We start from the raw sequence: 15746 nt of genomic DNA, 5'->3' as shown, positions 1-15746 counted from the left end.
AAAATATCTTCTTGCATAATGTATAATGGTAGGTATAGGAGTTGTTAAGATGGAGGGTATACATGTAGTGAATAGAAAACTAATATTAAATATGAGTAAGAGACAATGCTGGTGTGGTGCATTTTGTTGTCAAAGTTGTCGGAGGTAAGGGGTGGGACCCGTGCCAGGTTGGCTCCCCACTAAATCAGCCCCTGAATCTGCACTGCCTCAATCTTCAGACTTGGCCTTTTTGAAGTTGTTGATCATCTGCCGCTGAAACAGCCAGCATTGAGTTACCTAGACTAGTGAAATTCTAGCCAAATTGGGAATAGCATTGGCAGCCGATTGTGTTTGAGAATAACAATTAAATGGAAATGTGTTCTGTGCGGGGGATTTTCTGAAGACCTCAATGAAATTATGTTTGATACTTGAGGGAATTGCATGCTTTAAAGGTGATAAGGTCACAAGACCCTATGGTGAATGTAGATTTTACCATTTTCTTTGGAGATTTTGCATATTTTCATCTGATCGAAACATTATCTCTCCTCAATACATGATTCCAGAAGAAAAGAAATGGTTAGCAGACACGTATTTCTATTCCAAAAGGCTCTAAAACATATGTATTGAGGGGCAGGATATAGTCCAATGGTAAAGTGTTCGCTTGATGCGTGGTTGGTCTAGGATCGATCCCCGTCAGTGGACCCATTGGGCTATTTCTCGTTCCAGCCAGTGCTCCACAACTGGTGTAACAAAGGTTGTGGTATGTACTATCCTGTGGGATGATGCATATAAAAGATTCCTTGATGATAATCAAAAAGAGTAGCCCATGAAGTGGTGACAGCAGATTTCCTCTCTCAATATCTGTGTGGTCCTTAACCATATGTCTGACGCCATATAACCATAAATAAAATGTGTTGAGTGCGTCGTTAAATTAAAACATTTCCTTCCCTGCACCTGTGAATGTTCATCACAAGCAGTGCAGTTTTAGGTGGGTTGTAGCTTGCCGTAGGTTCAATAGACTGTAGGATTAATTGACCTCAGTGAACTCTTGTGGGAGGGTTTTCTGACCAGTACCCCATAGCAGATGCATTAAAAAGCATGGTATCTAGTATCCTATCTATAGGAAAAGATCACCTGCTGTTTTTTGGTAACCTATTGCAATTCGTTTTTGTCCGTGGTTTTTGAACCTTTCACATTTTCAACTTCTTCTCCAAAACTACTTGATCAATTTCAGTCAAATTTTGTGGGAAGCTTCCTTGACACGCGTAGAGTCAGATTTGTGAATTTGACCCTCAGGGGACTGATAGTGGAGCCAGTTAAAAAAGATTTCTTTACTTCCAGAAATGTTACATCCGAAATAATTTTCATGTACATTGTATGTAAAGGTCAATAGATGATTTATCTATTTTGTTAATGTCATTGATATTGGATCCCGGTTTTTTCTGGGGACGGGGTAAAGTTTTTCTTAAGTTATATATGTATACAGAAATGCATTTAAACTGTTCTTTCTTTAACTTCTCCAAAACTACTTGACCAATTCCAAGTAAAATTTGTATGAAGCTTCTTTCGCAACAAATTTGTTATTCTCACACACATACACACACACTCATGCACACAAGCACACACACACATACACACACACACACACACTGTCACATACACACACACTGTCACACACATACATACACATACACACACACTGTCACACACACACACAGACACAGAGAGAGAGACAGACGAACCTGAGGCATGGGGCCCAAACGATGAAAAAGAAGTCGGTTCATCTCGAACTACTTTTGTTGCAAGCTTCATTGGTACACAGAGAAACAAATTTATGAACTTGGTAATTTTGAACCAGTGGCCCAAAAGAAAACAAATTAAGTAAATTAAAAAAAAATCTTCTTCTCTACCTCCAGAAATGCTATAACCAAATAATCTTCATATAATTAACAATCAATAGATGGTTTATCTAATTTGTGAAAATCATTAATGTCCGGTTCCCCAGGAAGGGAATGAAGTTTACTAGTATAATTGTATAAATAAATGTATTTAAACTGTAATTTCTTCAAATCTACTAGATTAAATTTGATGGGAAGTGTCCTTGACCCATGGAGAAACAAAATAATGAATTTTATATTCTGACAAGCCCTCCCCCCTCGCCTCCTCCAAGTATCCCAAAAGGGGGAAACTTACACAGTTTTTAAAAATCTTCTTTTCTTCCATAAATACCAAGCCTTGGTACATGTAAAAATAAACTTGTGAATTTTGTCATTCTGTGGGCAGGACGAAGCTCAGTGGTGAAATGCTCGCTTGATATGCAGTCGAACTAGGATCGATCCTTGTAGGTGGGCCCATTTGGCTATTTCTCGCTTCAGCCAGTGCGCCATGACTGGTATATCAAAGGTCGTGGTATGTGCTATCCTGTCTGTGGGATGGTGCATATAAAAGATCCTTTGCTACTAATCGAAAAATATAGTGGGTTTCCTTTGTTAGACTATATATTAAAATTACTAAAATGTTTGACATCCAATAGCAGATGATGAATAAATCGATGTGCACTAGAGGTGTTGTTAAATAAAACGAACAAAACTTGGTCATTCTGATATCTACCCTCCCCCCGTCCCAATGAGGGCTGAGGTCCAAAAAGGTAAACATTAAGCCAATTTTTTTTAATCTTCTTCTCTAATTCCAGAAATGCTATAATTGAATAACCTTCATATATGAAAAAGTCATTAGATGGTTTATGAAAGTTGTGAATAGAGCTGGGCGGTATACCGTATATATACTATTCGGTATCAGTATCATGTTAATACCGATTTACCGTACCAAGCGAATTTTTAAAATACTGAAAATTTCGGTATTGAAAAATGTTATCTGCCTTTTAGTAAAACACTAACAATATATCTGATGAACACAAAATAGCTGAAAAGAAGAGAGATGAGGACCTTGTGTATGGAATTTAATTTTATTTAGATAAAATTAGTGGGTGAGATTAACTCGGGCATGCATTTAAAGCAGAGTATACTGAAAATACCACTAGGTATCGATATCAGTATTGTATCAATACTGAATACCGTACCAATACCAAGGTAAATCACCCAAAAAATACTGATACCGATACCGAAGCTGGAATTTCAATACCACCCAGCTGTTGTTGTGAATTTCAGTCATATTTGTGCCTGGGGACGGGTAAAGCTTACTAAAGAGAAATGCATGTAAACTGTAATATCTGTAAATTGGTATCATGCATTCCATGAGTCTGGCCCTCCCCTACCTCTCCTCTTTTTCTCTCCCTTTTCCTTCCCCTCTCCCACATGGGTTGAAATAACCGTATGTTAGACACCAAATAGCTGTAGTTTGAAATGAGCTCAGGCATCATTTACAGTGAAACCTCTCAAAACCAGACCCTCTGTAAACCGGAATTCCCTCAAACCAGATGTTTTTAAATATCTGTACAGAAGACAACCTCTCTAAACCGGATACCTCTTAAAACCGGACATTTTACTTGGTCCCGAGGGTGTCCAGTTTAGAGGAGTTTCAATGTATTTTCTTTTTCTTTCATTAGCACATGTTAAACAAATTAAACATCTTTTTTATTATTCATTTTAAAAACAATATTTTTGCATTTTAAAAAAACAAATTAATGTCATTTATGAAGGTTTTACCTCATAAATTTAAAAAATATATAATATAAAAACTAGTTGTTGGTTCGTGAGACATTTAATTTTACCAAATTCTTGTTTTTGATAATTAAAGACTTTGTAGGTCAGTGAAATATAGGAAAGTTACATGTACATGTAGCTGGGGATATGTACAGATTAACTTACATGATATGGTAATTTTTCAATGGACATAAAAATAAGAGACGTGCAGAATAAATAAAGACTTGTCAAAGCCCTACATTTGGGATGAACATGGGATTATGTTGGTTTGTGTGTCAGTACAAGATCTGATTTTCCAATAGGTATTGTTTCAGTATGTTAAAAGAATAACCAAAATAACACTAACTTTGCTCTCTTTTTTATGAAAAAGCTCACAATAACCCTAGTCTTTTTAAGATACAGCAATTTGTTTTTAATTATTATTTTTTTTTTTTTTTATAAATGTTTTTTTTTTTTTTAGTCTATATATGGTCATCTTTATCTCTATTATGCTAAAACATTAGCTGAGATAATCGGCTATTCAAGGCACCATGGGTCTTTTTTATAATTTATGATAAAAGATATTTTGTCAGGATTCCATTTTCCAAACAGTTAATGGTCATTATTATTTGAAAGATTTAGACATGACATATGATGTGTTTGTCTTTTTGTTTTCAGATCTATAGCTAGGAAGGCAAATATTTCAGATGATGAATTGAAAAAAACAATGAAAACCACCACCATCGTTCTGGACCATGAGAAAGAATGGAAGCTTGCAAAATGCCTCTTGCGATTTCCCGAGGTTATTCTGAAAATGTTGGATGACCTCTTTCTTCATTCACTCTGTGATTACCTGTATGAAGTGACAACAACGTTCACAGAATTCTACGATGTCTGTTACTGCATTGAGAAGGATAAAAGCTCAGGTGTGTAATATTTATGTAAATGACAAGTTTCTTTTCTTTACTGGCTATTTCAAGTAAGAACAGACAATTTTTACAGAACAAATCTTTTGAAGTTTCTGTAATTGTATATATCATGAAGAGAATGGAATCTAGCAGAATATGGTATTTTATTAACAGATAGTGGAATTAGATTCCAGTTTGTTTATGTTGTTTTAAAAAATATTTATTCTGTCTTTTACATGGCGGTAGGGATTGGTCGACAGGCATAAGCCTATATTAGAAGGAAGAAGGAAGGCAATGTTTTATCGATACACTCAACACATTTTATTTACGGTTATATGGTGTCAGAAATATAGTTAAGAACCACACAGATAGTGAGAGAGGAAACCCGCTGTCACCACTTCATGGGCTACTCTTTTCAATTAGCAGCAAGGGATCTTTTATATGCATCATCCCACAGACAGGATAGTACATACAACGGCCTTTGTTGCACCAGTTGTAGAGCACTGGCTGGAACAAGAAATAGCCCAATGGGTCCACTGACGGAGATCAGTCCTAAACTGACCGCGCATCAAGCAAACGCTTTACCACTGGGCTACGTCCTGTCCCTTACTATATTAGAACCTTTCCCGTCAAATTTGGAACAGATACATTCATGTAAACAAGATGTCGGTCAATCGTAGCATATACATAAACTGATAGAAGTACACAAATGTTGTTACAACAGCTGTGGATAATTAAATATAATGTAATCAGTTATGACACATAATTGACTGCAGATTTTTTTTCATTTCAACTTATTTTCTTGCTTATAGCCAATTATGGTTCAAGCATGTTATCCTGGGCACACACACCTCGGCTATCTGGGCTGTCTGTTCAGGACAGTGAGTTAGTTGTTAGTGGTTAGTGAGAGAGAAGAGAGTGTAATATTTATGTAAAGGACCTTACACCTACCCATTGAGTCATTAAACCTTGCTCTGGGTGGGAGCCGGTACCAGGCTGCGAACCCTGTACCTACCAGCCTTATGTCCGATGGCTTAACCACGACACCACTAAGGTCAGTGATTAAAGAGAAACAGGAAACAAAGAAGTAGTCTAAGTTGTTTGTGTTAATCCTGGGGTATATTAAGGTTTATGAACATTCATTCATTTATTTATTCAGAAGACAATGGAATTGCATTGTCTACCCAATTCCCAGACCTCCCCATTTAAAGTGAGCTACATGTATGCTCTGTCCTCAAGAGTGATTAGCATGTAAATTTTATTTACATGGTATCAGTGTGGACATCTTAGTTGGCTCCCCATAATCTAAGTTTTGGAAGTATTTAATCATGCACTCCCCTCTATTTGTTTATGGAGAGGTCTCGATTCCTGTTCTGTCTTGTCATTCACTTACCCACCCATCAATCCATCCATCCATCCATCCATCCATCCACCAGTCCATCCATCCATCCATTCCGTTTGTCCATCCATCCATCCATTCATCCATCATCCCACCCCATCCATTCCATCCATTCATTCTGTCCGTCCGTCCATCCATCTCATCCATTCCATCCATCCAATCCATCCATCCATCCATCCGTCCGTCCATTCATCCATCCATTCCATCCATCCGTCCGTCTGTCCGTCCATCTATCCATCCATCCATCCATCCCATCCCATCCCATCCCATTCATTCCATCCACCCATTTAGTCATTCAGTCATCACACAGTGGAACTGTAGTCCCTGGGTATGAATTGAGAGTAGTGCAAGGAAAACCTAGCCTGGTGAAATGAACATTATGTTGATTTACACACAAATAGATATAGATACCATGTAGAGCTACAAATTGCTACTGCGGAGAAACAATAACTATAACATGGATGGTTCACTGTTGATATACATCAATAAAAGCTTGTGTTTAAGGATAACGGTCAACCCTTGTCAAAACAAATTTCATGTATTCTTAATTTTGTTGATCACTTAGAGGCAGATCCACTATTTTGTAATGGGAGGGTGGGGGTCACAAAATTGTTACAACCGCAAGTCTGAGTTTGTCTAAGACAAATGAGTTGAGGTCCCAAAGGGACCGGGATCTGTAAGGGGGTTCAGGGGCATGCTCCCTAAAACAATTTGAAATAAAGAAAGAAATGTTTTATTTAACGATGCACTTAACACATTTTATTTACGGTTATATGGCGTCAGACATATGGTTACGGACCACACAGATATTGAGAGAGGAAACCCGCTGTCGCCACTTCATGGGTTACTCTTTTCGATTAACAGCAAGGGATCATCCCATAGACAGGGTAGTACATACCACAGCCTTTGATATACCAGTCGTGGTGCACTGGCTGGAACGAGAAATAGCCCCACGGGTACACCGACGGCGCATCAAAGTGGGTGCTGTACCACTGGGCTACATCCCGCTCTTTGAAATAAAGATGCTCAGAGATGTGTTTCAGAAATGTTCAAACAGACAGGGGCGGGATCATGGGAACGCTGTGCCCCTACCTCCCCCTCCCTCACCTGGATCTGCCAGTACTATTTTTGATAAGACACGGACTGATCTTACAGTTGCCAAAAAAAAAGAGGGTAGACTGCCAGAAGTTTTAGTTCAGCATTAAAGATGAAATCTCAAGTATTTATTTTTCTTACTGTTCCACGAATTCTTTGGCAATAGTTACCTTGGTAATCTAGCTAGGTAACATAAAAACATTTTTATTCTCTATTTCAATGCTTTGTATTTTTAAAAAAACAAGACAACAGACTTTTATAATGTATAAAAGCAGGTCATAATAGCAATAACATACAAATTTATTAATCTGTAGTTGTGTTTGTATTTTGCATTACCATAGTAAATGATTTTGTAGCATGTTTAATTTTGTAACAAAAGTGCAGACATTTTGTTTTCAGTTGAAAAGTTCCATTAGTGACACAAGTGTTGAAGGTACATTTCATATTGTAGAGTGGTCTCGATATTGTTGATAATTCATCGAGATAAGCCTGCCGTGAGGGACCTTTAGCAACACTCAAGCTTGCTAATTCACCAGTGTACAAGTGAAGTGAACCATACTCTGTGTTTTTGACGTGAATCAATACATTTTATTTGAATGAATCTGTTCGATGAATATCAGTGACTGGAGTGTGGAAATGTTTGTTTTTTAAAAGAAATTTTAAATGTCAACTGTCAAAATCAAACGTATTGGTAAATGGAGTCAAAAATGTGGAAATTTTGATTTACAAGAAAAATGTTATCTGTCAAAATCAATATAGATGTAGATCCATGTAACTGGAGTCAAAATTGTGTACATGACTACTACACTTGGTGAAATGACCAATAATATTACTTTTAGTGAAAGTTTATTTTGTTTAACAACATCACTAGAGCATATTGATTTATTAATCATCGGCTATTGGATGTCAAACATTTGGTAATTTTGACATATACCGGTAGTCTTATAGATTAAACCTGCTACATTTTTCCATTAGTAGCAAGAGATCTTTTATATGCACCATCCCATAGACTGGATAGCACATACCATGGCCTTTGATATACCAGTCGTGATGCACTGGTTAGAACAAGATATAGCTCAATGGGCCTCACTTTTAGATGCTTAATAATGGAGACTAAATTCTAATAGTTGTTTTAGCTTTAAGATATAAATACTTTTTAGTTTGGGTTAAAAAAGAATAATGATATACCCACATTTTTGGGCAGATTATATATTTTTAAGTTTACCTTTTGACCAAATTAATAACTTATCATTACTGTATTATTTTCTTTACCCTAACCCTAAACTAAACCTATTTTCTTTCTTCAGGAGCCCCCCCCCCCCCCCCCCCCACCCCACCCCCTTACCCTGTATCAACTGTAGTTGCATTCAGCACACCCATTGTAAATAGATGTATTCAATTTCATAGCGTCATACCCAAAGATGTCTTTTTGGCAGAAACACTGCTCACGAATTATGGTCAAAACTGTGATATTAAGTCTTCACAAAAGATCAGCATATCCTGCCCCACTTGAGGTACCAATCTAGTAATGACTAGTAACTCATCAACAAGAGTTAACTAGGTCTATCAGCAGTATATTTGTGTATAGTAAACGGTCATCATAATGGTAATATACCTCGGGATTGAAATACTGCTATCCTGAAAATACTGCCATCCTGCCATCTTGAAAATACGGTCATCCTGCCGTCCTGAAAATACTGCCATCCTGCCATCCTGAAAATACTGCCATCCTGAAAATACAGCAATCCTGAAAATACAGCCCTGAAAATACTGCCATCCTGAAAATACTGCTGTCCTGAAAATACTGCCATCCTGAAAATACTGCCATCCTGCCATCCTGCAAATACTGCTGTCCTGAAAATACTGCCATCCTGAAAATACAGTCTTGAAAATACTGCCGTCCTGAAAATACTGCCAGTCACTATTACAACGGGCCGGGAGATTTTTTTAGCCTGCCTTAACCGTTGGAAGAGCAATTATTTTGCTTTTATATTCATACAATATTTAAAGTAAATTCTACATCAAAATATTTATTAAACTGATTCCACAACAAACATAAATGATTGTAAGTTTACGTTTTGTTTGTTTCTTTTTATTGATAGGTATGTATTTTTTAATTATAGTGATTTATAATAAATCAAATATGACAAAGAAAAACAGTGGGGTATAATCTTGATGAGGACTTTGGTACATGTACTAATACACTGCTTTACATTTCAGGTGATATTTTGAAGATTGACATGAGCCGACTGCTACTGTGTGAGGCAACAGCCAGCATAATAGGAGCCATATTTAACATCTTGGGAATAACACCTCTTGACAAGATGTGAACAGACAACAAAACAAAAAACGAAAACACTCAAGAACACTGATTAAATCTCCGTCATAAAAACATTTAAAATCCTGATTTTTCTCTGCGAATGCCTCCATTTCTGTATGCCAGCTTCCCGACAGTGCAATCAATATTAAATGTTAATTATATCATTGATTTTCATAAGGACATCATAAACTGATGTTACTCTTGACATTTTGAAATATTACTCTTGCGTTGTGTGTTCTGATTTATTACCATTCTGATGACACAGTTGTAATTATGATCCCAGAATGTCTCTGTGTTGTTACAAGTATTCATATAAAGTTCTGTCATAAACTATACATAACTTGCATTGTGAACCCATTCACAGCACCAATGAGACCATGATGATAAATTCAAGCTGATTTATATAAAATATTTTGCTTCGAACATTAACCAGACCTCTTGTTCTCTTCATACATTAACCAGATTTTTGTGTTTGATAAATAAATGCATGCATGCAATGTGGATTTCAGATTACAGAAACAAAGGAGGCCATGTGTAAGTTTCGTTCCCATGACAAATATCAAAATACATCAACAGGGCATGGGAACAGATATCGAAATACATCAACAGGGCATGGTAACAGATATCGAAATATATCAACAGGGCATCAGGCACAGATCCAGGGGTTTGTGAAAGGGAGCGGGTGGGGCGGAGGTGTTTTAACAGGCTTTTATTTTTTTATTTTTTTTATGTCTGTGAAAACAAAAGGGGGCATACCTCTTAGCACCTCCTGATCAAGAGAGTTGTTCAGGTTATCAGATTAAAACATGTCCAGAAAGTCAATGGCACTTCTTTCTCCATAACATCTTATTTAAACAAAATCTACATCTCCTAAATTTTGATGAGTTGTGTGTTATAAAACTATACATACAAGTATCAGACTTTATAGTAATAATAATGATTATTCTTAAACTTGATAAATGTACCAATTGACACTAAGCTTATTGCAATGCCTGCATGATGCTGTTTGTATTTATGGGAAACATTTGTATTCAGTTAAAAAATGTGTTTAATGACACCACTAGAGCACATTGATTTATTCATCATCAGCAATTGAATCTCAAACATTATGTAATTTTGACTAAATATTATAGTCTTAGAGAGAAAACCTGCTACATTTTTCCAATAGTAGCACCATCCCAGACAGGATATACCCATCATGGTGTACTGGCTGGAAGAAAAAATGGCTTAATGGGCCCACAAATGGGGATCAATCCTAGACTGACCGCACATCGAGGGAGCACTTTACCACTGTGTTGTGTCCCACCCCTCTTTATAGTAATAATAATGAAAATTCTAAAACTTGATAAATGTGCCACAACCCATAGACACTTATGATTATTGCAATGCCTGCATGGTGCTTTTTGTATTTATGTTAAACATTTGTATTCAGTACCAATATAAACAGATTTATTTTCTATTAAAGGTAATATGGATAACGCTCTCAAATTGTAAAGCATCATTCAAGTTAAAAATTTGGTAGTAACACGACTTGTAGTAGTGACTCAAATTATAACATGAGAATCAGTTTATGGAAACAGCCTACAGTACCTACAAAAGTGTTTATTTTGAGGTTCACACATTCAGAGTCTGCTAGAAGTTGTTACTATAAAACTTGTAACATGAGAATTTATGTTAATTTGATGTTAATTACACACTGTAAATTATGAAATGTTGAGTTTTGGGAATCTTATTAAATTAGCAATTGATCATCAGTTCACGTCAACCAATCAGTGATCAAGAAGTTTGTTTGGTTTGCCAACACCACTAGAGCACACTGATAATCAGTGATCAGTTAATAATCATCTAGATATAAAAAATATTTGGGGGACTTACATTTGTTGGCTACTTTATGCCAAACACTGGAGGTGAAGGTTTTTTTTTCTATCTTTAAAAATTATGAAATGATAAAAAATAATAGAAAATAATGAATTTGTTTATATATGTATTTTGAAGAGTTTAATTTGTTTCACAGCATGCGACATTTTGGTGTTACACAAACTTAATAGGAGTTAACAGTAAACCTATGCATTAGTGTCCCAAGAAGCACAGTAGTATAAGGGAAGTAACTCCATATTATTATATTTGATTTGACAATCATGAAATAGGGATATATGGACCAAGTGAGCAAATTAATACTCGACAAAGTTATATTAAATTTTTTATAATGTGTTGTGATATAGCACACAACAATGTAACATTTGTTATACACACTAATTCAGGATGACTGAAACCACTACACTTAATATCAATTGTATGAAGATCTGATAAACTGATAAAATTTTATACCCAAATAAAAAAATCTGTCTGCTATAAATCATTAAAACAATAATCAATCAAATGTGATCATTATTAATTTTTTCAAGTTTTGCCACACCTGACTTGCCAGGTGTCCATTTGGTTACATTTATAGTTTATATATGTAGAATAATCATGTTCTTCTTGAAGTTCAAAGTTTAAATATACAGCAACAATGTGCACTGCTTGTTCATCAGGTATTAAAAATGTACGTGCATCAATGACATTGTGTTTGTTGTTCTTTCGTTTAAAGGTACTTGACCCCCTTAAACATTAGTTTATTGCTTGAAATACATGTAGTAGATCATTGTTTCACATCTGGACAATTCAACAAACCAACATTTTCAACTTTTATCTGAAATGAAGAACGAAGGAATGCTTTAAATGCACCATCTCACAGACAGGATAATACATATCACAGCCAATTGTGGAGAACTGGCTGGAATGAGAAATAGACCACTGGGCCCACCCTCCAACCCCACTAGCACAGCACATCACCGTCACTTTTCTGATCACTCAAAAAGCTTTTTTCTTTCTTTTATTGCTACTTGCTGCTCCCACACCAAGCCCCAGTTGTGAAGTCATTACATAATTAGACACCCTCTCCCTCCCCCCCCCCTCCCAATAACGCTAAGCGATACACCCCAAAATATTATGTAACGCTTAGAGATGCATCCCTCCCATTCACAAGCAAGTCATGCGATGGGTGTAACATAGAGAATAATACAACTTACAAGAGTGGCCATTAGATATTTATCTTACAAGTTGTTTCAAAATCTTAATGAGCGAAAGCGAGTTTGATACGTTTTTAAGTAAGTTGTAAGATAAATGGCATCTAACAGACACAAATGTATTATTCTATTTCTTACATATCCTGAAATACCAGGTTTTAAGCACATTTTAACCTCTTTTTCGACTAAAAGTTATTTACAGCCCTTGTACTTATACATCACAGACAAATGATTGTCAGGTTAACCATAGTCACAGTGTAATCGATTATGATTATGATTGTGCTGTTTTCTCATTGGATGTATGGCACTGGTGACCTGGGAGTAGCCAGTAATATGTCTTGAACTTGTTAACACAAGTGCATGTGTAAACTGGTATGTGTTATCAAAAATAACAAATGATGTTTTCACCAACGGTTGTAATAATTTTAACGTACTGGGTTGTTGTAGTTTTTTTGTCATATGGGAAAGACAGTTACACATTTCAACTCGATTTACAATCTTTATACATGTATATTGTATGTATATATACGCCTAGCTACAAATACCAACGTTAAACATTTATAAAAAACACAAAACAAAAATACAAGATTTTACTAATATGTTTTAATAGTGCGTTACGTAACACTGTTAAATACACTCATCCACCCCCTGTAATGCTACATAATGTTTGGACATAAACCCACCCACCCCCTCGAGTGTTACGTAATATCTGAACGATCCCTAAATGAACTGTTTAATCACAGGTGTGCAGAAACATCCATATGAAGACCGACATATATTTATTTGAGTTAAATGTTTGTTATATTTAACGACACCATTGGAGCACATTAATTAATTACACATCGGCTATTGGATGTCAAATAGGCCTATTTAGTAATTCATTTTTTCTAATGAGGCAAGGGATCTTTTGTATGCACTTTCCCACAGACAGGAAAACACATATCACAGCTTTTGTCCAGTTGTGGTGCACTGGTTGTAACGAGAAAAAAATCGGCTGAATGGATCCACCGAGGTAGTTCGATCCTGCGTCGCAAGCACCTCAAGTGAGCACTCAACCGACTTAAATAAATCCCGCCCCCTATCTTTTAGATATGATTATGCGGTCACAACGGCCCCAGGATGAAACGGCCCTGAACATGCAAGTCAAAACGGCCAAAGAAAAAAAGTCAAAACGGCCAAAGGACAAAGTCAAAACGGCCAAACGAAATAGTCAAACCGCCAAAGGAAATAGTTATCGTACCATAACACTAAATTAATTCTCATTACTAATAATGTTAACCGATTTTACACTTTGGCCGTTTTGACTTTTTTAGGGCCGTTTTGACCAATTATTGTTAGGGCTGTTTTGACCAATTATTGTTAGGGCCGTTTTGTACTGGGGCCGTTATGTCAACGATTCATATTTTATCGGAGTGTCACCTTATGCACACAATAATAAAATGAGCCATTCCTTACAGGAATTATGAGAGACTATCAGCAATAATATTATATATATATATATATATATATATATATATATATATATATATATATATATATATATAATTGTAAATAATTTCGGTTTGGTTTGATGTAAGAAAAAAAGTAAAAGTATTTTCTAATTAACAAAAAAATGAAAAAAAAAAAAAAGTAATAAACCTGTTTTTGTGTGCAATGTAGAAAACAATCGGCTGATAAATAAATAGCTTGTGGTGCACTGGTTGGAACGAGAAAAGAAAACAATCAGCTGAATGGATCCATCGCGGTAGTTCGATCATGCGTCGCAAGCACCTCAAGTGAGCACTCAACTGACTGCAAAATAAAACAATATATATATACTACTCAAAAGAATTTAAGGGTCAAAAATTTATAACCAAATAAGTTTCAGAGTGTATTAGATTGATGATGTAAATTACACCAAAAAAGTTATTTATTGTTATATATTTACAAAAAAACACAAATAAACGTCACTGTATACAAGAAAGTCACATGACATGCTGTCAAAGTTGAAGGTTGTCAAACATGGATTTTACACATTAGAACATTCGTTTAATAGTGTGTGAATCCACCCCTGGCGCGAATACACTCGACACATTGTTGCCTCATGCTGTTGATCAGACGTCTGAAGAACTCTTGGGGAATGGCCTACCACTCAGCCATAAGAAGTTGACCCAGATCATGAAGGTTGGCCGGAGGGGCATGGTTATCCCGAACTCTCCTGTCTAATTCGTCCCAGGCGTCCTCTATTGGGGCCAAGTCAGGCGAATATGCTGGCCAATCCATCCTGGCGATACCTTGTTGTCTGAGAAAGTCCGTTACCACCCTGCAGAACTGCCCCGCCGCCAATCTGCTGAAGGCCTGGGAGAACCAACGGCCGGATAATCTCATTCAGATAGCGGATTCCATTCAGATTGCCATCCACCACATAGAGGGGGGTCCTGTGGTGGATAGAGATGCCGCCCCACACCATGACGCTGCCACCACCAAACCGGTGACGTTGTCTAACGTTAACGTCAGCGAAGCCCTCCCCAGGACGTCTGTAGACACGAACCCGACCGTCGTTGAACTGGAGACTAAACCTGGACTCATCAATGAACATCACTCGACCCCACTGAACACGTTGCCACCGCAGATGAAGCGTGCACCAGTGACGTCTGGCCGTTCTGTGACGTGGTAGGAGTGGTGGTCGAACAGCCTGGCGACGGCAGCGTAGATTATTGGCTCTCAGACGATTGCGTATGGTTTGATCAGACACTCGAGTTCCAGTCGCAGTCCGCAGATTGTCACGTAATCGGCGTGCAGTGGTTGTGCGTTGACGTAGAGCCATATTGGTGATGTAGCGGTCCTCTCTATTTGTAGTGCATCGGGGTCTTCCCGAAAAAGCAAGTTATGGGCACTTAGCAGACCTTTCGCTTTCGCCCTAATTTACGTGCAAATGTAAGCATGTTTTCGCCATTAGAACTAGTCGACAGTGTCAATAACAGTGGATTTTAATTCATTTATGGGTTGCTTAGACCCACTTTCGTCAAAATGGAACAATACCATGCGTGACATTATGGTCTAGCTAATATAATTGACATTCAGAAAATAATGTCGAAAATATCGTCTGACCCTTAAATTCTTTTGAGTAGTATTATCGAGGGTAATATTTATTTAAAAAAAACATTATTGCTAGTGCAAATACTGATATTTTATAGAACAAAAAACAAAAAAATCAAAAACAAACAAAGCTAAACTTCTAATACCCCCTCCCACACCCTGAAATAATTCCTATCTTGTTTCGTTCAGACCTTTTTTTAACACAAGATCTCAATAATAATCTGAGGGATTTCGTACAGAATGAAAGGAAATCCCTAT

At 36.7% G+C, this 15746-nt stretch overlaps 1 protein-coding gene and 1 long non-coding RNA gene across 2 annotated transcripts in view; one reads left to right on the top strand and one right to left on the bottom strand.

The window, feature by feature from the left end:
- LOC121374268 (arginine--tRNA ligase, cytoplasmic-like) overlaps positions 1 to 11900 on the top strand; it is a 246370-nt gene extending 234470 nt beyond the window's left edge. Inside the window, exons 14-15 of the mRNA XM_041501304.1 lie at positions 4299 to 4546; positions 9243 to 11900. Of these exons, the coding sequence (XP_041357238.1) occupies positions 4299 to 4546; positions 9243 to 9352 (358 nt within the window). The 3' untranslated portion in view covers positions 9353 to 11900. The remainder of the gene's footprint in view (positions 1 to 4298; positions 4547 to 9242) is intronic.
- LOC121374270 lies at positions 11326 to 15714 on the bottom strand. Its single transcript, XR_005958217.1, has 3 exons — positions 15680 to 15714; positions 14049 to 14201; positions 11326 to 12034 (listed from the first exon to the last, which is right to left on the bottom strand). It is a non-coding gene; the product is annotated as an uncharacterized LOC121374270 (long non-coding RNA).
- Positions 15715 to 15746: the final 32 nt, after the last annotated feature.

The sequence above is a fragment of the Gigantopelta aegis genome, chromosome 6, assembly GCF_016097555.1.
Source record: "Gigantopelta aegis isolate Gae_Host chromosome 6, Gae_host_genome, whole genome shotgun sequence".
Lineage (NCBI taxonomy): Eukaryota > Metazoa > Mollusca > Gastropoda > Neomphalida > Peltospiridae > Gigantopelta > Gigantopelta aegis.
This window is presented reverse-complemented; position numbering and strand designations above follow the sequence as displayed.